The 23200-nt window shown below is 58.8% G+C and overlaps 6 protein-coding genes across 6 annotated transcripts; all 6 read right to left on the bottom strand.

The window, feature by feature from the left end:
* Positions 1–1025: 1025 nt before the first annotated feature.
* On the bottom strand, positions 1026–1850 carry LBRM_20_3750 (conserved hypothetical protein; the record flags this gene model as incomplete). The annotated part of the gene is made up of 1 exon (XM_001564605.1): positions 1026–1850. One exon carries the CDS (start codon positions 1848–1850, stop codon positions 1026–1028), a length of 825 nt encoding a protein of 274 aa, XP_001564655.1.
* An 885-nt stretch (positions 1851–2735) lies between these two features.
* Positions 2736–8939, bottom strand: LBRM_20_3740 (conserved hypothetical protein; the record flags this gene model as incomplete). Its single annotated transcript, XM_001564604.2, has 1 exon — positions 2736–8939. One exon carries the CDS (start codon positions 8937–8939, stop codon positions 2736–2738), a length of 6204 nt encoding a protein of 2067 aa, XP_001564654.2.
* A 3406-nt stretch (positions 8940–12345) lies between these two features.
* Positions 12346–13272, bottom strand: LBRM_20_3730 (conserved hypothetical protein; the record flags this gene model as incomplete). Its single annotated transcript, XM_001564603.1, has 1 exon — positions 12346–13272. One exon carries the CDS (start codon positions 13270–13272, stop codon positions 12346–12348), a length of 927 nt encoding a protein of 308 aa, XP_001564653.1.
* A 1499-nt stretch (positions 13273–14771) lies between these two features.
* On the bottom strand, positions 14772–16076 carry LBRM_20_3720 (conserved hypothetical protein; the record flags this gene model as incomplete). Its single annotated transcript, XM_001564602.1, has 1 exon — positions 14772–16076. One exon carries the CDS (start codon positions 16074–16076, stop codon positions 14772–14774), a length of 1305 nt encoding a protein of 434 aa, XP_001564652.1.
* Positions 16077–17643: 1567 nt separating this feature from the next.
* On the bottom strand, positions 17644–18411 carry LBRM_20_3710 (conserved hypothetical protein; the record flags this gene model as incomplete). Its single annotated transcript, XM_001564601.1, has 1 exon — positions 17644–18411. The coding sequence occupies one exon, from the start codon at positions 18409–18411 to the stop codon at positions 17644–17646; it is 768 nt and encodes a 255-aa protein (XP_001564651.1).
* A 1230-nt stretch (positions 18412–19641) lies between these two features.
* Positions 19642–21711, bottom strand: LBRM_20_3700 (conserved hypothetical protein; the record flags this gene model as incomplete). Its single annotated transcript, XM_001564600.1, has 1 exon — positions 19642–21711. The coding sequence occupies one exon, from the start codon at positions 21709–21711 to the stop codon at positions 19642–19644; it is 2070 nt and encodes a 689-aa protein (XP_001564650.1).
* Positions 21712–23200: the final 1489 nt, after the last annotated feature.

Genomic DNA, 23200 nt, shown 5'->3' with positions numbered 1-23200 from the left:
CAGACGGACCGCCACGGGAAGCAGCGCCGAATGAAAGCTGCTCTGTCGCTTGCCCTATCCCAAGCGAGTGCGTCTCTCAGGTGTGTTTTTGCCCTTGTGTTTTGCTCTACAGCCCTACACACCTGCAGAAGAGAGTTGCGGGGCCAACACGTGTCCCCACGCTTGACAGTAAGCGGCACACGTGATGGTGGTCAGCTCTTTTCCTTAGTGTTAGGAATGTGTTACCGTCACTCACTGTTTTTTTTTTGTTGTTGTTGCCTTTATGCTCGCTGAGATGTGCGCGTGTTTGTGTTGGTGCGGTAAATGTTAGAGAGGATAGGGACTACTACGTGGTGCAACCACTCATTCACGCGCGCGTGTACGTGTGTGTGTGTATGCGTAACGATGTGTGTGTGTGTGTGTGTGGGAAGGGGAGGGGGGAGGGTAGAAAATGGCTAGAAAGGCGATGGCCGATGGAGTGTGAGGACGACCCGCAGGGGGTAGGGTGGAGGAATTTACACCAGCAAGTTAGGGGGAAGGAGGGGGTGGGTAAAGTGGCCCCCCCCCTCCGCGAGAGCGATGTGAACGCGAACAAAAAGAAGCGCCGAACGGGAGAGAGTGAAAAGAAGGGACCGCTGGCGCTGTTGAGAAATCGCACGGCGCACCATCACACCCTCTTGCGCACGCACTTTTCTGTGCTTCTTGGGTGGCTCAAGTAACAGGTACACTACGGAAACGACAAGATGATGGATGAGCAAAAGGGACTCACGGAAGATCACCATTAACAACCTAGCCAGCGTTCAGCTCCAAACACACCCGTACCCGCAGAGACGCAGACGAGCTCGTAGGCTTCGCCTATCTCTGTGTACATGCGTGCGCGGGTGTAGCTGTCTCACAGCGTGGCAACGACCCCCGCGCACGAGCCACTACACAAATAGCCCCTGCATCCACCACTTTCTCTGCTGGGCGAAGGAGATGCGCCGAACAGCCTTTCTCTCACAGGGTGATAGGACTGCGCAATCTCTTTGAACGCCGAGAGCCGCCCCTCATTGCTCCATGGCCGCCTCATTGATCTCGCCAAGCATGCCGCACGACTGAAGAAACAGCGGGACAACACTCAGTTTGGAGGACGTCAGCGACTCCCCCTGCGTGTCGAGCTTGATAACCTTCACCGCAGGGAAACGTGTGTGCAGCGTGGACTCCTCCTCCGGCGAGCAGCCTCCATCCTTGCCGCATACGTACACGATGGTCGGCTTGGTGAACTTGCTGCCAGCCGGCGCACTAAGCACCAGTGGCTCGGTGTACTGAAGGAGTTCTTTACTGAACCGAAACCGGGCCTGGCCACGTCGCACCTCCACGGCGGCGAGAAGCGCTGCCCGCTCTTCTGGGTTCGGTACTCGATCGAGCAGGTAGCTATTCAGCATTGCCATTCCGGTGGCGTCGGATGGCGCGCTGCGGAAAAGCTCACCGGCCAGATAAGAGGACGGAAGGCATCGTTGCAGTTGCGCTATCTCGTTCACGAAAAGTGTGAGAGAGGAGAAGGCGTCTGGTGCGTGCAGAGCAGCACAGGAGGCAACGAGAGATCCAAAACCGACCCCGAGCAGCCCCGCCTCGGAGCGCAGAATGTCCTCCTGCATTTTGATGATGTCCGCAGCACAGGCGAGCGGGTAGACAGAGGCAGATGTCATCGGGGCTGCTTCAGAGAAGTTGTGGCCACGGAGGTCAGCGCAGTACACCTCTAGTGGCGCTGTTGGCGTTAATCGCGACAAGGGAAGATCGGCGACGGATTCGTTTAGCAGCTGCTGCCACGATGCGCAGCTGCTGAGGTAATCGTGAACGGCAATGAACTTTGCTGGAGGGCTCGTGTCCATGTGCCAGCGAAAGGAGGCCAGCGCATATGAAATGGCCGCAGGGGATTCCGCTATCCTCGCTGTGGTCGGCGCTGCCACCGACTTGCCAAACACAGTGCGTAGAAACCCGCCCATGTCTTTCTCTCCGGTACGTGAGTCTCGACGCGTGGACTTGTCAGTGTATTCGAGCGGACGATGTACCCAGTGGCCTATTTCTGCATGAGGCGGTGCGGAAACGAAAGAGATAGGGGGGGGGGTGAGGGGGAGCGTAGAAGAAGGTCGCAGGTGGAGGCCACTAACGAACAAGAAAGTTAGTGAGTGTACATCGGGAGGTGAAACAATGCCTAAAGTCGTGCGACACGAGCGCAACAACTTGCAGCACAGTAAGTTGCTGTAATGTCTGAGTACGCGAGCGGAAGAATGAGATGCATTGCAATCGCCTCTAGCAGTACTATTTTTGGCCCTCAGTCACGCATCACGAATCACCCGTCATTGGGCAGCGTTTCTGTTCTTATCCCATTCCGCTTGGCGCGGCTAGCCTCTACCCGCTTCCTGTCGCTTTGTCCTGCCGATTTCCGATCGATGACCACCGCTTCTTCCGCCCATCGTGCAACAGCAACACTAAGAAGAGCGCGCGGCGGGAGAAGGGTTAGAGGCGCCACCTGTCAAACACATCGACATAGAGTAACCTCAAGAGGAGGACTGAGCTGGTGCCAGTGTGTTCCTCGTAGAACATGTCGTGCGAGAATTTAGTCCGCTCGTTTACATCAGTGGTGGCGGCATTAACACGCACGCGCTAAATGAAGAAACACCAAAGAGAGAGAAAGAAGGAGAGGATAGCGCCACCTCCTGTACCGCAGGGGACTGCCTGTCGTGCTTGCTTGCTATCGGGGGGGGGGGTGTTGCCTATGACTTGGACTTGAAGGATCCGCTGCCGAGAATGCCGTACAGCGTCACAAACGGCGTCTTGGCGTCCCCCGATTTCCCTCGCAGCTGCTCCACAAGCGCTTTTCCTGAAGAGACCGAGGAGAGGCAGCGGCGAGCCAGCGCATCCGTCACGGAGGGGCTACATGCAAAGGCGTTGACGGCCGCGAACTTCGCTCCACGCAAGAGGAAGAGCGCAGCCGTCATCCATCGTGGGTACGGCGACGGGCTGGCAGTCTTGCCTATCCCTGTCACCAAGGCTGATATGCGAAGTCGCTCTTCACGCTGCTGTGAGCTCGCATTGGAGGCGCCATCGGCGAGCACGGCGCCGTTCAGTTGGGTAAAGTTGAGGGAGGCAAGATCGGACCACGGCAAGGCATCAGTCAAGTTCCCGCACATGTTCACCACAAGCGCGCCCGGGGCGGCATTTTGCAGCATCCACGTCAAGTACTCGGCATCCGGTGGCACCCCGGCTGAGCTGCATGTCACAAGACACTGCGGGGATACCTTCGACTTGGTGTGGTCCGTGCCGCAGGTGGCGGCGACCGACTCGGGATGATCACCAAACACGTCGATGAGACACACGAGGGACCCCGAAGAGGCGCCTTTTGTGGAGGAAGATCCACCCGGCTTCTGCGTGTGCTGCAACGCGCGCTTACCGTAACGTTGAAATTCGCGAATCCGCGACACCACCACAGCAGCCCCCAACTCCCGTAGCACCACAGGGCAGCAGCTCAGCACGCACGTTTGCTCCCATGGAAACGACTGCAGCTCAGGGGCAAGACACAGGTAAAGCGGCGTCTTTTCACAATACTGCTGCAAGGATGCTTGAAACTCCCCAAACAGTTCACCCGCCACGGCGTTCAGCTCCTTCAGCACATTCGAGAGGTCCTCTGCCGTTACGCGCTCCTCTGCACTGCTGACACGCATATCATCCGTGCTGCCCAGCTGCTCTTGCTTGCGAGCCTCGGTTCTCTGCAGCGCATCAGTGAGCGCGGCCCACGTTTGCTGAGGGACGTATCTGCGGCGCCCTTCCACAGCGCCGCTTGGGTGGCGCAGCGTAACAATGCAGAAGCCAGTCCAGCAGCTGCCCACGGCGACCGAGAGAACAGCGCTATCGATGGCGTACGGCGACACCTCCGTTATGTGGCCTCCTTTTGCGGGCGGCGTCGACGAGACCTCTGCCAGCTTCTTCCCTGGCTCCACACACAGCAAGCTGCAGCTGCGTAAGGCGCGCTCCATAGGCGTCGCAGCCATGACCTGGTGGGCCAGCTGCGTGTACGAAGTGCAGTTGGTAAAGAGCGGCTGCACCGCCTGCATCTGCCGCCACAAGCGTCCCTCTGCGCTGTCTCTCATCTCGTGCACGCAGCGGCGCCACAGAAACCCCACGAGCTGATTCGCTTGTGTGCACTCGGCCGCAGCGGCCGCAATGCAAGGGTGATGCAAGAGAACCGCAAGATGGCCAAGCTTGTCGCTTAGCTGAGCGGCCATGTCGAAGTGCCCGTGAAGGACCGCCACCTGGATTCCGAGAGAAATGCGCTGCACAAGAGCCTCCTCCTCTTCCGTCAGTGGGGGCGCCATTGCGGTCGGGCTAGGTTCGTTGAGGCTGCACTTTTTCCCTGCTCCAGTGCTCTTATGCGTGCGGATCCCGGGCTTATCAATGCGAGCCGGGAGCAGCCGTGCACGGCTCCACGCTGCCGTGAGCAGCGCCTGCGCTCGCGCTTGTTGCTCTTCGATGAGAAGATCGTCTAACTGTTCCAGCTGATTCTCGACCCGTTGAAGCATCTCTACCTGCGCCACAGCCACCAAGATCGCTGCCGCCAGACGGGTGTGTGGCCACTGACGGCAATGGATCGCGGCCTTTTCCAGCAGCGCGGGAACAGCAGATACCTCTAACATGGCCTGGGCGCTGGGATCAGTCACATTGTAGTACTGCAGTGCTTGCTGGAGAACTCCAGCTTCATGCGCGACGTCGCTGCTCCACCGCGCGCCGACTTTGACCGCCTGCACCACCGTTTTGGGTACTCCTTCAGCCGTGGCGGCGAGCGACGGCGATGACGCCGCGCCACGGATGAACCGCAGTACCTCCCTCTCGCAGTGGGCCGGGGCATTCGACGTCGGCAGCCCAAGTTCCTCCATGGAGAGATGCTGAAAGGCGACGAGCAGGCACGACACAAGTTCGCTCGCTTCAAGGCGGTCGATGGCGGTCCAGTAGAAAAGAGTGCCTCGCCAGAAGGACATACCAGTGACTAGGACGTCGCGGACTTCGGCTTGTCTGGCCGAGTCCACTTCTACATCGCGAGAGGTGGGCATATTCTGCAGATGAAGCGACAGTTCGTCCAACACTTGCATCTCTGCCAGAAGCACCAGCAACCGCGCCCGCACGTCATTTACATTGGCGCTGTGCTGCGTCAGCCACTGAGGCGTCACACGGTCCCGCAGATGCCACTGGGCGTGGGTAGTGTACAGACGGCTGTGCAGCGTCGTGGAGCCCTCCGCGACAAGGAGGACCTCACGCAGCAGTTCCTCGATGGGGATACGACGCTGCGCTTGAGAGGAGTAGGCCACTTGGTACCCTATCACATCTGCGAGTGGAGGTTGCTGCTCTACTATGGTGATGATATGGCTCACCCAGAACTCGAGAACGTCCTCCACCTCTGCACGCACACATGCAGCATGGGGGGTATCGGCCTGCGTTGCACCGGCAGCGGAAGCCGCGCGCCACTGATGTAGCTGCTGGCGCACCGTACCAGCCCACTGAACTGCCTCGGCGGTAGACTGGGCATCGATTAGCAGAGTAAGTTGATCGCTACAGAGCTCTGTCCAAAGACGAACTGAGATGACGGTGGGGGCGGTGGAAAGGGTGGAGACGCCAATCAACTCAAACGCCTGCTGGAGGGTGCGCAGAGCATCACCGTACCGCGAGCAAATTGCCGCGTAGCGAGCGCGGACGCGAAGGGCGCGTGCTCGGGTGACCGGCGCATTCCAGCTTGCGCACTCCAGCCCACGGCACAGCACATCCTCGGCCAAGGTGGCCGCTTCTTCGGTTTGACCGAGATGTACGCGAATCTCACACTCGCCCACCACCACTGCCGCCTCCCACGATGGCGACACACGCTTGCCCTCCACATCCCTTTTCACTGCCTCCTCGACAAGGAATCTGGTATCGGTCAGTAGGGTGAGCGCCGCCACATATGGGGAGTCGCTGAGGCCGCTCGAGGCGGCTGCCGCGCACATTTTCCAGTTGCAGAGACGCTGAACGAGCGCGCAGCGCGAGTCGCCCCTGGCATCACCAAAGGTGAGTGCGGCGGCAAACCGCACCCACGAGTAGACCATGAACGCGTGCGGCTCATCCCCGGTGCGTGCGAGGTAGTCGCCCAGATCCAGCAAACACTGCCAGAGGCCCTCCGTGTTGAGCTTGAACTCCTCGTCCGGCACACAACCACGCAGACGCTGCGCAGCTGCCGACGGCTCCGCGTAACCGTAGTAAAGCGAGTTAGCGGCCGGTAGCTTTAGGATCACCGCGTCTTCGTCCGTGGTGTCTTCGCACAGCCACTTTGCGCTGAGGTGCCACAGACACGAGATGTAGTCGAGCATGACGTTAACACAGTCGCGGCGCGATGCAGGGACCGTAGTGTGCTGTGCTCGCTGGGCAGATGCTGTCCCAACATCGAACACATCATGAGTCCCCATCGTCCTGAAGAGCAGCGAGACGATGCGCAACCCCAGAAATGCGTGATGGAAAGTGACTCCTGTAGTTCTCGTCGCGCGCGACTTCATGGATGCCTTCAGCACGGCGGCACGTCGCTCAGCATCAGGTGCTACTACCGCCTCACCAGCCAAGTCGCTGTCCAGGGCGAGGCGGCGCTGTGTCTGCGAGTGCAGGAACGTAGCAGTGCGTGACGCGGCGGCCAGAGTAGCGTTCCAGCGCTGCGTCTCCTCACCGCTTTGCAGAAGAGGCACCGCCTCAGGGAGCCCTTCGAGGGCGCGCAGCGCTTCTTGCAGGTGACGAGTCACCTGTGCCAGCGGAGTAGAGTCTCCCCGCCTCAATGTTGTTGCGTACGCATGCTCGAACAGGCACTGTGCTGTGACAAGGGGGTTGCCTTTCGAGGCGGTCAGTGCCAGCGCAAATGTCTCTGCTTCGCCGCTGGCGTTCGCAGATGTCTCGGACAACATCATCCATCCGCGCGCCTGCAGCTCTGCCTCCACATTTTTGGATCGTTGCAGGAAGTCGTCGACGGACGAGGTGCGGTAGCACATCTCGGCCACTTCCCGATCCTTGAGGGACTTTTGATAGCGAGGGGGCAGCAACTCACGCAGCGGGCGCAGCAGCGCAACTAACTGGTTGGCGTCATCCTCCTGCTCACTCGAAAAGGATACGTACACAAGGACGCAGCTTAGCTGATAAACAACAGTAGTAAAGGAGTCGCTCCAGCTGCGCTTTGGGAGTTGCGCCAGCAGCGCCTTCGACAGCAGCATTCGCAAACTTGGCAGCACAAACGTCGCAGTCTCCAGTGAAATGCGGGTGGTTCGGAGAAAGGTGTAGTAGAGACCGTATGCGTTCGTGATGCGCTCCACTTTGGATGCGGGTGGACCCTGCATCGCTGCGATAGCCGAGTTCACGCAGTTCGTTAAGAGCAGCTGTACGGCACGGTTTCGTGCATTGCCGTTGAGCCCGTTGAGGTGCTCGGCGCCGATCTGTGCCTTGAGGGAGAGCAACTCAGCATAGGCCTCCCAATCCTCCGCGTCCGGCTTCGGGAACGTGGGCGGCACATCGAGCTGCAGCGGTACCGGCTCCCCTGGCGCCTTTTTGTGACTACTGCTGTCCGTTGCTTTGCTGACCACTGCAGAGGCAGCACCGCTGGGGGAGGACGGCTGCTGCGCCTCGAACATGGAGCCCCATCCAAGTTGATTGCAGGCATAGAGTCGATCTGCTACCTCGCAGCACTCCAGCACCACATCCTCCTGCCGCAGCTGCATTGCCATGGCGGCGACCCAAGCGCACAGACGCACGCACGGGTCCTTGCGCAGCAGCGGGCGAGCATCGTTGATGAGAAGAGTAGTTTTCTCAGAGATCCCGGACGGCCCAGCAAGTATACCGAGGAGGACGAGAAGATGCTCCTGTGGGTGTAAGGCGAACGTCGGCTTGTCACCGACAAGCCGCGCTAGGGCAGGGGATAGCATTGCAAGGAACCACTTCTGCTTCATTACTGGGATGATGTGCAACGCCTCGAGGCACATGACTTGCGCGTGGCGAAGCTGCGCGTTCGAGGGCTCGCAGTACGCGCATGCGCGGAGGCGCTGCACGAGTGCCTCGAAGCCGTCTCTGCTGATTTGCTTCGCCAGCGGCAACCCCTCTAACCCTGGCGGAGGTTTTGTGGTTTCAAGATATTCGGCCACGAGACCGATCACAGACGACGTTGTGAGGGCGGAGAGCAGCTCCACGTCCTGCACCTGGTCATGCTCAAAAAGAGCGATGTAGAGCTTCTGTAGGTCCAGCAGTTCGAGCAGGTGGGCACGGTACTCACCACGTGCGTATGCGGGTCTCTTCCAGTTGAGGAACGCCACACACGCGTTTGCGGCAATCCAGCTCCCGCTGCCGCTGCGCCGGCACTCCAGCTCTGCTCCACGTTGGGCTGCCTCGAGCAGGAGAGCAGCCAAGCATCCCTCACTGACCTCCGTAGCGGCGATTCTCGGCTTCGCTAACTCAGCTGACCGCGCGTCCTTCTGTGACCGGTGCGGCTCTGCCTCCTCTAGTTGCCGCGCAAGGATCGTGGCAGCGTGTAAGGAGGCTGCGGCTCGTACCTCTTCGATTTCGGTGTTCCCGGCACCCGATACAGGGTAAGGAAGTCCCCGCAGCGCCTCGGCCACCGCCATCGCCACGGCGTACAAGGAGGCGCTTAGATCCTGCATGCACAGCTCCAAGAGCTCTCGGTACAGCTGAACCGTCGAGCGACACGTGGTAAAGACGCCGCGGACGGGGGCAGCCTTCTGCGGCTCGGTCGCTTCCGCCGAAGTCGGCAGGACATCGCTCTCTTGGACAACCGGCGGCAAATGCCGAAAAGCGGTCTTAATCACGGGAATGCGCTTCAGCGGGTTCGAAATACACCGGGCTTGTTCGAGGGCGAACAGGCAGCGGTCCTGTGGGGATGTCAGGCTGTTCTCCAGCTCGTCTCGGATTGCCATCTGACGTTGGAGCCAGTGGAGCCGAAACAAGCAGGCGGGCACCTCACCCTCAACCTGGCCGTAGTCGCACTCCCGCTGAAGCATCGGTAACAAGTGATGCAGCACACTGCGATTATCGTCCTCGAAGGCTGTCTGGCATTGCAGGGTCACCGCCTGGAAGAACAGCTTCTTCAGCGAAGGAACAAAGGCCTGGGACACGTCCGCCACTGCCGCCAGCGCCGCCTGCACGTCGCCCATCGTGCAGCCAAACGAGAGAGGAGGCCGGCGGGCGCGAGACACGCCGGCACAGCCGGAGGTAAAACACAGAGAGGCTGCACCGCGGTGGCGCTCCGCCGCACACACAACCAAAGGCGTAAGGTGAAGAACAGGCGATGTCAGAAGGAACAAGTCGGAGCATGAGAATGCACCCCTTCATCGGTGCACACTCCCTCTAACCGCACACACACACGCCCACAGTCAGCAGCACCAGTCGGCGGAGGGCAAAGGCTTGCGGCGGAACAGCCACGCACTCTCTACGGCATTCCACAGCACAGTGTCTACCAGCGTCTGAATACGCAGCGCCGTTGCGTCTCCGACAGTGTGCGGGCCTGTTGCCGTGGGGAACGTGGCAGCGCGGAACGAACCTACGGGCGGCTGGAGCACGTTCCGTGCAGCTGAAGCAATGCATTCAGCAGCTCCTGGATCGTACGCGTTGCCAGCGAAACGCGGCACTGCCGCACAGCAGCAGGCAGCGTGTCCACATCGTTGCTGCTCGCCCCAATGGTGTCGACCAAATGCCTAAGACGGGCAGGATCGACGCTGCGCTGCCCGTGGGCGAATGCCTGCTCGCGGTCGAGCACGGGACCCTCGCAGAGGTCAAGTGGCGGCAGCCCAGTGCCTGCCATGGGAAGTGACTCGATGGGCACCCCCACAGCGCGATGGCTCAGCCAACGGTCGCACGGCGGCGCGGGTGCATCCTTGTACACTGCCGCATACCGCCGCCCCAGCGCAGCCTTAGCAGGAGCAACGCCGCCCCGCCGTCAGCTGCCTTGGCCGCTCGTCACGCCTCCTCCACAATGCACAGCAAGTCACCGCACACCTCGACGTTGCTTACGCCGTGGGCGTCAACACGCACGGACAGCACGCCTACCACACATACGGCGCTGCACCACAACACACGGCGCACAAGCGCCTCCCCAGCCCTGCGCCTCACACCGAAGGCTCCATCGGCCGCCGCGAGCGCACACCCACCCGCTGCAATGGCCGCGCGGTTTTGAAGAGGGCACCGACACCTGTCTGGAGTCGACGGCCTCGCTGCTGCTGCCGGGAGGAGCGTGCAAGCCACACTACCGCCAGTCTTAGCGATCGCGCCCTTCACGTGCATGCCAGGCGGCACACCGACGTAGCCCTTCTTGCCGGCACGGAAGATCCTCGCCTTGTACGCCGGGTACGTGGGGCGCACGCCAATCAGCAGCCCTTTCAGGCTGTCTCACAGCTCTGTCACAGGCAGCAAAGGTTGCGCCGCGCCATAGGACCACCGACTGCGCTGACCAGGGTGCCGCAACGCGAAATGTGTGCCCGTGCGTGCGTGTGGGAGTGAAGAATCGGCGCTGGCGAGCGAGAAAGCGAGCACACAAACTCCTCAGAGACGCACGCGCAGGGATCGGGCAGCAGAAGGCACGTTAGAGGCGAGCAACGCTCCGGGGATACTCTCCCGCACCGCCAACGAGAGTGTGTGCACCTACGCGGGCATGCAAACATCGAATAAAGAGGGGCGGCAGACGTGCCTGGCATAAGCGCAGAGGAGCAAACGCGCGCGCGCGAGACGCGCTCCCTCGGTGTCCGCGAGCCAGCGGGGGCGGCTTCGCCCGCAAGTGCACGAGATAATCACAGCTTCCTCGCCCTCACTCGCTCACCTTGCGCGCTCAGACCTCCACACCCCCCTCCCCCGTCTGGGCAGGCGACCAGCTGACGCTCACCTCGCCCACTCCTCCGCCCTCGCTTTGAAGGAAAAGACGCGCCTGTCTTCGTGCCTGCGCCCTCTTCGTTGGCCGCCCGCGCATGGAGAACACGGGCAAGGGGCAAGCGCAGCGCCGCCGCCCCTGCACGCGATCGGCATACTCGTGGGGGCCGCCGGCGGGGAGGGCAAGAAAGAGAGACACCCAAAGGGCAGGAGAGCCAATGTCCAGCAGCGCAGCAGCAGTCCCGCATTCCCTCATCGGACGCAGACCCACGTGCGCACAGACGATACCCGCACCGCAGTCCCCTTGCACTTTCAGTTAAGGCCACTCGAGCAAGATGAATGACGTAAGCAGGAGCTGCGAGAACCTGCTGCACACGCGCACACAGGCACAGCAGCCTGGAGCCCTAAGTCACCCGAAAGCACAGCTGCGGGCGACACGCATGCGGTTCAGGTCCGCGGGGACACTCGCAGGGGGCGAGGACATTCAGCCCCCCTCCATGCCGTGTCTCCGCCGGAGGGGGACAGCTGTGCGTCATGGCGAGCGGCAGGAAACGGCGCGCCATGAAGTCCTCCCGCCCCGCGCGGCACGATCGTGGAAGTCAGCGGCGGTGGTGGCCCTAGAGAGCACCGCTGGTGAAGAAGTCCTCTACGAGGAAGGGGGCGGGTGCGGGCAGACACAGCGGATGCGTCGACCCTCCTGCTCCCTGCCACGTGCGGCAATGCGAAGGCACCTCACCAAACAAGCACTCACTCTCTCTCTGTGCCAAGCTGAGCTGGACTTTGACAGGGCAAATGCGCTGGCCGAGACGACGAGGCACTTGGGCAGCCGTCTATGCGAGGCTCAGGGTGACGGCACTCGCCGCGGGCGCTCTCTTGAGCCTCATCCTGCAACGGTCGCAAGAGGGGTGGATGCGGCGTCCCGGCGCGACACCCACGTCTGCGAGCACGCGGGCGTACGCGGGCAGCGATGCAGCGCCCCAGCCAGCACACGAAGAGAGCAGGCAGGGGTGAGAAGAGGCCGGAGAACAGCTGCCTCCGCCGGGAGACACGGCGAGGCGGCGAGCACTCTCCATCTCCCAGGGACAGGCGTCGCGGGTGCGCGCCATCGAGAAGGTCCAGCGGCACGCCGTGGAGAGCGATGCGGGCACCTTTACGTGCGTATATTTTGCTCCCTTTCCGTTGTTTCGCGTTCATCTCTGTGTAAGATACGGTAACTGTCAATCACTCGACAGGCGTTCCCACATACAACCGCAGACACATGCACACGTGCATGCCTGTCAACACACCGGGGCGCGCGCACACGTCACGATACTCGTCACCTTGGCGAGACAACTGCTTACGAGAGTCAGTGCCATGACAAGAGAGAGGCAGGAAGGGGGATGGACAATGAACACGTGGACACTCATGTCAACCCTCGCCCCCCCCCTCTCTTTCTCTCTCGCTGTCCCTCAGCGATGCTGTTCTTCACTCCTGCAGCATCTGTTCCACACATGCGATTCGTGAAGCGTTGAGGAAGGCGGTGGTGTAGGCAAAAAAGATCTCAGCTGTGATAGTTGGCAGAGTTGCCTGTCGGAAGCTCTTGTAGGAGTTGTTAAAGTACTCCACTGACGAGTCGCGCTCATTGCGCGTCCATGTGTCCACCTCTTCCGCCAGGGCCAGCGCACTCGCGTACTGGTTCTGCTCAACGTAGCGCGTGAACAGCTCCGCGGTGCGGCGGGCGCGGACTTCGTTTTGTCCCACCGTTGAGGGACTAAAGGCGCTGCGGAATTTGAAAAGGTCCAGCCACCCCAGCACCGGCTGCGGCACTGGTGACTTACCGGTTTCTTCGATAGAGCGGGCGAGATCAAAAGCGGCGGCGCGCACAAGCGTCGGCTTAGGGATGCCGCGGTCGGCAAATGCACGGAGTGGCTCTGAGATAACGTTCAGATCCTCACTCTCCGCATCATCAAGAGCAGCCTTCAGTTCTCGCATAAACGGCTGCCCGGAGAGCATCTGCTGGCGGAGAGCCTCCAAGTTGAGGCTGACGGAGATGAGCTTCTTGCTCACGTAACCGAACTGCTGCGTCTCCCGCTGCGCCATTTGACCCACAAACGCCTCCTGCGCTGTCACACTGTTTCCCACCTCCTGATAGTAGTGCTGCGATATCGCGATATCGTCGAATTCCTTCAGCAGCGGGGCCGCCTGCCGAGCGTAGCGCTCCCGCTGCGCCTTGATACGCTTGTCCAGCTGCAGGACCTTTTCCTTGAACTCCTTTTCATCTTGGTTGTGCTCCAGGCGTACCTCTGTTGCCTTGGTCATGGCCTCGGCATTGCGCACCTTCTCGGCAGTTAGCGCCTCCTCAGGGTTGCCAAAGAAGAGAACTGCGGCAATCCTGTTCTTTAACGACGTCATAGTGAACAGCGAGGAAAAAACAAGTGAGGCCCATTACCACACATGAGAGAAAAAACGCTACGGTGTGCCACTGGAGGTGCGACACTCGCAGCGGAAGAAATTTAGTCGGCTCCTGCTTGATGCTGCAAAGAAGAGAAAGAGCTAACCGACGGCGAGGATATGACAGAGAACAGCCCCAGGAAGAGCTGTGCGGCGCCGCCTCTTCTCACAAGTAGCCTTTTGCGAAAGGCTGAAACGAGACACAAGTTGTCTTTCTTTCCTCTATTCTGATGTGTGGTGCTTCGCTGCTCAGCAAGAAGAAAGGCGCAAAGAAGTCAAACCAACGCGGGGAGGGGAGTGCCGTAGATGTGTGCCGTTAGCACAAGGGGAGAGTATGTGTGTGTGTGAGAGAGAGAGGCAAGTGTCCGTTACAGTGAGGGAAAGAGAAGAGGAAGATGGTGAAGCAGTGCGTCGAGACCGTAGTGATTGGGATATGGTTACGCGCAACCGCGCCGGTCAAACCAGCGAGCCGCACATACTCGGACCTAAACTGAGGCCTTTCACTCCACGCAGTGGCGTTCCAAAATGTGTGGCATCAAGAAACGCGAGCGGATTGCGTCATGTTTGTGCACCTCTGATACTCCTCGATGTCGAGGTGACACCTCAAGTGTGTGGCATCTCAGGGTCCAGTACCCCACGCTCCGTGTGGGAGGAAGCCAGGCAGCCCCCCTCGCTCGCTGCCAGATGCCGAGCCCCTTCCAGTGGTGACAACGCCAACGGCCTACAACGTGTGTGCGTGTGTGTGTGTGTGTGTGAAAGACTGAGGAATAAGTCAGAGCAGTGTATCGCTGCTGATGCCGTTGGGCCAGTCCCTGGATGGCGTCCTGTCGGAGAGACCCGCGACAAGCAACACGTCTGTGCCACCCATACGATGGGCAGAGTATCAGCGCGAGTCGAACGCAGCTCACCTGGCTCTCGCTGCCTAGTGGTGTGGGGGGCCTGCTGCGCCTCGAGGGAAATGCCCCAGGTGGCGACCGACATAGTGGGAGCGGGGGTGGGTGGGCGGAGTTTGACACAGGAGTCGTGCGCGGAGGACTGAGTCGGCGCATTGCTGTACCGCACGTGCCTCCCGCTGCCTCGCCCCACGCGATGGGCCTGTGCCAGACTGAGCAGCGCGCTGTTCAAGCTCATGTTGTATAGCAGAATGGGCATGTTGAACAAAGCAGCAAGGAAACCAACAACAACGCATATTCATTAGCACAGGAGATGTGCATATTAATTGGCACACATGGTCACACACACTCGCGAAATGGGAAGGCGCGGGAAGACGAGAGAGAAATTAACGCAGAATAACCATCAATCAGTGCATGTGGTCGTACGAGATACCTGAGAGAGAGGGTGGGGGAACAGTTCAGCCACAACAGTTTACAGCTACCACGTATAGGGCTCAACTTTGTGGCTTCACTCTAGTTAAGCATTGCTGGTCCTATGCCGCATACCACTCAGTGACTACTTGTCCATTACAGCATGGCCTTGGTGATTGCCTTGAGATCCTCATCTGTGAACTTGAGTAGTGTGCTGAGAACAGGTAGCAGGTGCCGCGCCACATGAACATCGCTCAGCGAGCAGAAGAGTCGCACCACGACGGAGCGCACGTACTGCAGCTGCTGCGCGCCGAGACCATCTTCTGACGGCCCGGTCGTGGAGCGCCGCAGCTGCATCACTTCGCGACGAGTGCGCATCAGCTCCTCCTGAAGCCCGGCGAATCTCAGGCTCTGCTCGTGGATCTGGCGCACGGCCTCTTTGAGATTGTGAATGTCGGTCACCGAGTTCCACCCAGCAGTGGCTTGGGTCTCGTCTGCGGACGTTGTGGCGGTGACGGAGGTATTACTCGTGTCTGAAGCTGGAAGCGGCCCTACCGCGCTGTGTAAAACGTCTTTCAGCTCACGCAAAAGGGCTTTTTGTTGAGCCACCATGGCGCCTCGCTCCTTCATGGCGGTTGCACACTGCCTTTCCATTGCTTTGTAATCGCTCAGTAGGTTCAAGTAGGCATCATCATCGGTTTTGCCGGAGTGGGTGCCATGGTGGGGGACGTCACTTGCCCCAGGCGGATGCACACTGTTACACACGGTAGCTTGTGCGCTGCTCACCTGTGCAGCGCGAAGCGTCTCTGCAATGGCATCGCGGTGCTCTCGCTGCATCTCGTGCACCTCCCGCTCGTGTGACGCTTTCAGGGCTTGCAGCTCGGCGCTGTACTGGAGGACAAGCTGACTTTCACGAATTTCATACTCTAGCCGAGTCCGCTCGAGTTGCTGGTCTAGATCCTCCTGCGCCTGCTTCCACTCGTCAGTGTTGGGTGCATTAAGAAGCTGTTGCCTGAGCGACGTGTTGCTTGTCTCCAACTCAGTGAGGCGATGCTTCATCTCGGCGAGGCTCTCGTCTTGTTGGCGGAGGGCCTCTGTGCGCTGCTGCAGCTCATTCGTTGAGCGCTTCAGTGCATATTGGACCTCCTTCAGTCGGTTCGACTGATCCTTGATGGCCTTTTGCAGGTTTTCGATGACTGTGTCCCTCGAAGGCGAAGTCATCGCAGAGTCCGTCGTTGAGACATCCTTGCATTGCTCTGGTTTGCCACCGTTGTGGGAAAGCGAAGTGGCGTCGACCATCATAGACGCGGCAGCGATGGCATGAGCGTACATAAATTCCTGACATTGTGCAAGGTACAGCTCCGGAAGCGCTTCCCTGTTGCCAAGAGACGCTTCCAGGAGGGCGCGCTGCTCGTTCGACTCGTCCAGCTTGCGGGTTAGATCGACAATCTGAGCACGCATCTGGTCCACGCCACTCTTCGCCTTTGCTTTCCACGACACGAATTTTTCTTGGCATTGGTGAAGCTCCTGCCGCAATAGCTCCACCTCTGCGGTGCCATTAGAGGCTGCTGATGCGCCGAGCACGGCTGCAGTAGCATCACCGCTGGCGAGTGCGCTTGTCGTATCCTCACTCTGATTAGCTGTAGAGTTCATCGGGAGTCTATTGCTGCTCCAAGGTGCGAAGATATTATGCTGAATGTCGACCCTATTTCGTTCGCGCAGCCTGACACCCCCACGCGGACAAAAAAAGGAGGGAAAGGGCAAGAAACAAGGAAAGGAGACCGAAAAAACGTAGCCTCTCTGTGCCACTCGTGGCACAACGCCGCTAAAACGTGCGCGCGACTCTGCGATGGAGACACCAAGAGATACCCTTCGCGCCGTATCACACGTTAGCCAGTAAGGTGAAAAATGCACGCATGCACACCGCCACGGGCGCATCGATGGCCATCAAAGAGTGTTCACCGGCGTGGGGGCGGCCAGGATGCACCGCACAACGTACAAGGAAAAGAAAAGAGGCACGAAGAAGCAAAAACGAAGTTCACGTGCAAGAGCACACTCGTACATGTGTCGGTGAGGTCCGGTTGCATGTCCCATGACAAAAGGAGAAGATACCGCTACTCCCCCAGTGCTCGCTTCATCCGCATCCTCGCCCAGCGCTCTCCCACTGGAGGAAGCGGAGGTCAGTGGGCAGGGCGGAGAGAGCTAAGGGAGTGTGGTGGCCAGAGAGCAGTGTTTGATGTCGCTGCCGATTGTTTGTATTTTTTTTCTTGCTCATTGCTGTTGTTGTGATGGGTAGGCGAGATGATGATGTATGCCAGGAACAAACCGCACAGTAGAAGGAAAAGAAAATGATAGCGGAGACACAGTGAGGGGAGCATTCCTCCTGAGGAGAGGAGCAAAACACCAGTCTGCGCAACGAGCACTGAGCCTTGGGCGCTCCCTCATATGCGGCCATAGGACGAGACACTGCCCTCCCCTCTTCTCCCTAACTCCCTGACGCCACGCCAGCCCTCACCCTCACATGTCCACCCGCAAAGCAGAGGAGACATTGATGAGTAGCCTATACCAAGTCATCTACGGACAAACAAAAAGGGGATGGAAGGCGGACACACACAAACACACGAAAGTATAACGGTCAGTATAAGCAAAGAAGCTACACGACAGCCGCGTGTGTGTGTGTGTGTGTGTGTGTGTGAAGGGGGGAGGAATGGACAATGTGCACTTCGCGGCACAGAACAAACTCGCAGACACGCATTCCTACAAGCAGCACGGTGAGGATCGGAAGAGGTCGTACGCAACCCATTCACAGCTGAGCACTCTCTCCAGTAGCAACGATAACGCCAGTGCACGGAGCTGCCCATGCCAACATAAGCAGTTCGCATCCCCACCCTTCCTTATCTGTCTCTGTGCGTTGGTGGTGAAATGAGCACCGTACTGGTGCGCCCCTGTTTCTCTGCGAAGAAGGACAGGACGGCGCATTAGTTTTATACGATGGGCTCCCTTAGCTACTCTGCGGGGGGCAGAGGGCTTATCCAGACGCATGTGCATCTTTGGACACCTCTGGTGCCCTTGCTGGGGCCATATGACACGCAAACGGCCCACCGGACTGCCACGGCATGTACGTTGGCGGTGCTACTTTTCGCTTCTCATCAATGAGTTCTTGTCGGACACTGCCTTGAAGAATGGCAATGTCGTCCATGCGGTCGCGCGTCTCCGCGTCTGCCATCCACGGATGCCACATACTTTCAGAGGGCGCTTTGCCCTTGTAGTCTGCGTGAATTGCATCTTCGGAGTAGCTCCATCGACTTCTCAGCACTTGCATTTGAGTGGTGTAGGTCTTGTAAAAGTAGTACAGAGCCGCTGCAGTGAAGCAGACAAGGAAGATGGCAAAGTCCTGCAGGCTGAAGGAGCGGTATTCAGGGTTGTCGGCCGTCTGCCGATGAATTGTATTGGTGAGGATGTCGTAGTTCATGCGCCGAAAGTTAATTCCGCCTGGATCACCCTCGCCTTTCGCCGCCTTTGCACCCCGGTCGGCGCCCCGGTCACGACGATGCGTCAGCAGCAGGTGCTGTGCCTCCTTCAGCGTCAGAAACTGCTCGCTAGTGCCACCTTTGTCGGGGTGAAATCGCAGCGCCAGTTTCTGAAATCGTTTTCGAATATCCTTTTTAGTCCACTCCTCATCGAGCTGGTAGCCAAAGATGGTGCATGCCTGCTGCAGCGTCATGTGGCCCTTGTCACCCGATATGTGCCCCTCAAAGCGCTCGTACACGCAACGTACTACACTGCGACGGAGCATGGCGGCCAGACAAGGCGGAGCAGATGCAGATTAGGGGGAGGTTGTGTTGTTAGCAGCGTGGGTCGCAACAAAATCCTGTGGTGCCTTCAAGACGCAGTGAGAACGACGGCAGGAAGGGTGGGTCAACGAAACAGAACAAAAAACAAAGAGACCCAGATGAAGAACTGAATCTACGCCGCGTTACGATCCGCTCACTAACACCGATGACACTCGTCAAGTAGGCCTGTCAACGTGCCTGTTTGGGTGAAAAGTGGATGTGGGTCAACTAAGATCCGTCATGACACAATCAGCGCCTCTCAAGGCCGTCCGTGTTCTTCTGCGACGAACAAAGCCGTTCGATGGTACGGCGCGCGCGGGGGAGGGACGATCTCTAAAGCCTGCACGCCTGCTTTTCTGTGAATAGAGTGTGGAGTAATGGCAACCGCACTCTTTTCAGCGCACATCAAAGCTACACGCAAGGACGCATGGCGTGATACTCGCGCGCAGGCCACAGCACATCAAGGGCAGCGATCAAAGTACAAGGAGACGCACCCGAAAGAAACGGGAGAAGCGGAAGCGGGAAGCACTGAGATTGGTAAAGGACAGCGGCGCGCATGTGAAGCGGTCACACTCCCTGAAGGCCATTACACGGACCAGCCAACAGCCGCATGTAGCACAGCGTCGCCAATGGTTTTAGCTGCGCTTTTGTTTTCTCCGAAGATGGAAGTGCCTCACTCAACACGCACCCACTCTTTGGTGCCTTCTCTGGGGTCACTGTGTACCGCACGAAGCCTCACCATACGCTATGAAGTGCAAGACCTCGGCAAGGTGACACAGCACACCGGGAAAACAAAAGCTAAAGCAATGAAAGGCCACCGCTGCCCATCTCCGGCATGCGTACGCGACCCGAGTAGTAAACGCTCGTTGCTATTTTTCGTTTTCTTTTTGCTCTGCGAAAAGTTGTTGTAGCTGAAGAGAAGAAGGTCATTCCCGTGCTAACAAGTGTGCTACGTTACATGCGTGGAAGAGAGAAAATGATCAGCAGCTTCGGCAAAAGAGAAGAATACTGAAGCCGCATCAAAAACCCCTCTGCCTCTCTATGGAGGACTGGAACAGGGGAAATCGGAAGCGATGGGCGACTGCCTCATAGTGTCACTGCACCATTGCGTTCCCGTCACGTCCCCAGCAAACAGTACAGCTCGCACCGTGGTTGTGACTAGCGTTTTTGGTTCGCGCTCCCTCTTTCAACGCTCAGCCCCACGTGAGCGGGCGGACGAGCTGCAGGAATTCGAGAACGCACCGCCGCAGCAGGTAGTTTGTGTTGAAGAGTTGCCCACGCAACGCGTCTTCCCCCTCCAGAGGCGTGAGGAGGCTATACAGATTATAGTGCGTCTCGGCGCCGTCGAGGACGTTCAGGTTTGTCATTTCGTCCGTCTCGGTGAAGCAGGCAAGAGCGCAGTCATCGGTGCGGTAGCGGACGGAGTGCCACAGATCAGCAGCTGTGGGAATGTCGAAGGTCTCATCTTCTTCGCCCAGCTGCAACCAACGCTTCGAGACTCGAAAAAGCGCCATGTCAGCGTCCTCGCCATGCTTGTTGTGATGCGAGCTGGCAATCGTGAAGAACTGACTAAACTGCGCCATGTCTGCATACGCTTTCTCCTCGAGCTGGAGGGATTTCGGGGTGATGTTTTCTAAGAAGCACGCTTCCTCATCACACACCAGAAAGTTAAATCCGCTCTGCTTGAGCTTGCGCAGCAGCACCGCCGGGCTCCACCACGAGCTGCGCAGCGCTGCCAGCTCATCGTCCTCAGGAGATAAAAGACGGCACTTAGCGTCCTCAAGCAGAACGCGAAACTCACGATCGGTAGAGTCGCCGCGATGACGGCCTTCCAATGTAAAGAGGATGCGGGAGCTGTCAAAGGGTTTGAGGCTCCAGCTTTCGTAGGGGACATCGTACACGGTTTCCTGGAGCACAGCGAACTGGGCGAGCTCGGCGACCTCGAACGTTGCGCGCCGCGGGTTCTCCGCGACGCGCGCGGTGGGGCCGAATGACGCGCCAAGCGTTGCTCCACTGCACGGCTCCCACTCGTGAGTCTCCGCATTCCATCTGCCGATAAAGAGACTTGACTGACGGATCACGATTGTGTGAGGCACCTCAAAGGAGATGCGCAGTGCCGGATCCTCGACGCGGGCCTCGGCGGTTCGTGGCGGGTACTCTTCTATGTGAAGCCTGTGTGACTCGGGTGTTTCCTCACGCAGCTGCCAATCCCCGCTATATCGCGGTCGCTCGTCGAAGGTGAGGAGGTCGATCTTGATGGTGCAATCGAGAGCGTAGAACTGGCTGCGGCGTGAGGCGTAGCAGGAATAGGGGTCAAAGGCCAGCTGCACCGCACGCACGGCAATGTTCTCCCTGCTAAGGCCCAGCATTTTGGGCAGCTTCGGCAGAGAGTTCTGTTTTGGGTCAAGGCGCACCTCGATGTCTGGAAACGCAAGTGACGTGAAGCTGCGCGTCACATCCTTTGTCTTGACCCACAGTCCAAACTTGACCACCGGGTTCTCCGTGGACACGGTGCGCATGACGGTTTCACCGTCCGCGCTATCAATGATTTGGTCGTAAAAGCGCAGCATTTGTGTCGACACAAAATCAAACGTGGCGTGTAGTTGGCGATACACTGCCTCCAACACAGCTGTCGATGGGGCAGTCCTGTAAGACAGCGCCATGGAGCCGACCGAGGAGCACGTGTCTTGGGCATCTTTGATTTTTTCGGCCAGCTCGTAGGCGTCGTAGCACTGCAGAAGTTCCTCCTTCATGAGTGCCTGACGCTTCTGTGGCTCTAGACGCTGTTCGCCTCGAATGAAGAGCAGTTTCAGGTCTCCTGTGCCGCCCTGCGCGCGGGAGGCAACGACGACAGTCTCCGGCTCGTACTGATCGTAGGTCACCTGTCGACACTTCCAGCTGCTGAGAAAGTCGTTGACGTCTGCCTCGCTGTGGACGTTCGGCAAACGCGACGCTTCCGCAATGTGTGCCCAGTGGTCGTGCTTGGCGTAGGTAGCAAACGCGAACTGCTCCTCCGCCTTCAACTCTGCCACAGCGGCGCCATAGAGCCTCCTTTCCGCCTTGAGCCGCGCCCTGGCGACAGTCTCGTCGAGGAGCAAATACTCGCGGTGCCCCTTCTCGATCTGATCCGCATTGGTGCGGAGTTGCTCATGCTGCTTGTACGTTTTCTGCGCTTCTTTGGTAGCCTGGTCGATTTCGGCCTGCCGCGCCAGCGCCTTCTTCGACATGGGCTTCTGCTCCGGCGCCTTGGCCTTGGGCGGCATCCTCAATCAGACAGGACGGCAGGGGGCGGTGGAGTGTGGTGATATAGTGGGACTCGAGGAGGAGGGGAAAGGGATGCGAAGCTCCTGCGGAGAAACCCGAGGATAAGCAAAGGAAAAAATGGGGCTGCCTTCTCAAACAAAGGAGGGTAGCGATGGATTCCGCAGTACTGGGTGCCTCAGAACAAGGTGGCAGGTAAACGAACAAGATCGAGAGAGACAGAGAAGTTGGACACGTATTCTCGCGAGGTGAACGATGCATTCTATGAAGCGAGGTGAGAAAACACAACGAAAAGCATCCACAGGCTCTCCTGTGAGGAGCATGAGGTCGGTAGAGGTGAGGCGGCGTTGTGTTCCAGTGACGCCGAGCTCCTCATCCTTCACTGTTGCCCACATTGCTGGCTGCTCGATCTTGCCCCTCTCTTCACTGCTGCCCGTACGCAAGGTTGCGTCCACTTCGCTGAAGAATGAGCTGAAGAGCGAGTTGGAGGTGTGTGTTTGGAGGGTTGGCAGAACACAGGATGAAAAGAGGGAGACCAGAAAGGTACATTGTCGGGCATGTAAGCCATAAAATTCAACGGCCACAGCGAGGAGGAGAGAAAGAGATGAACTCATTCTCACAGCTCATCACCGGAGAGGGGTAGGGTGAGGTGGGTGACTCTTCGCTGTTCCCCCCATCAGCCCTTAGTCCTCGTCGGCTCTGAAATCTGAATCCCTGCGAATTGATGAGGGGAGGGAGGGACAGAGTCGAAAAGCGCCGGCCAACGGCGCCCTCTTCAGCAAGGCAACTATAAACTACACACTACCGCATTCATATCTAAGCACCAACAGCCTAGGCACATACGAGATTCCAGCAACAGCTATACAGGATACACATGCAGAACGCGAAGGAGGGAGGGGCGCCTTCAAGGAGCGGCTGCGCACCTCCTGCATGTGTATTGTACCCGTCAACAACAATACTAGCGATAACTGGTGTTCGCGACGCACAGCTACACCACACAAATCTCGCCTGCACCTTCCTCCACACGCGGGCTTCTTTTCCACTCTTCGATTTCGAAGAAGCCACAACAGGTGCACTGGCTATGCTATCGCACAGGATGAATGTGAGCATCGCAACGACCCCCTCCCCCCCGCCGCTTCGTCTGCAATAGGCGAATGTAGCCAAATTCTTCCCTTCTTCATTTTTTCTTATTCCACTGTTTAATGCTTCATTTCACTATGAACGAGTCCACAACTAGACGCATAGGACCAAAGGTCTCCGATCGCTGCTGTACTGCGGCGACGCCCTCCTCGTCAGGGACAAACCGCCGAACATCAAATCGGGCCATGTGCCTAACGTAATCCCCCTCGTCCTTCCTAGTCCCTTCCATGCATACGTGTTGTGCGGTAAGCACCAGATGGACTCGGGTGAGCTGCGCACCTTGCTTCAAGCAGACCACGTTCAGGGCCCCGCTCGAAGGCGGAAGCGGTGGTCACTGCCTTGAGGGTGGTG

The sequence above is a fragment of the Leishmania braziliensis genome, assembly GCF_000002845.2.
Source record: "Leishmania braziliensis MHOM/BR/75/M2904 contig, possible fusion of chromosomes 20 and 34".
Taxonomy (NCBI): Eukaryota; Euglenozoa; class Kinetoplastea; order Trypanosomatida; family Trypanosomatidae; genus Leishmania; species Leishmania braziliensis.
Note: the sequence above shows the minus strand (reverse complement) of the source record. Positions and strands in the feature narration are given on the sequence as shown.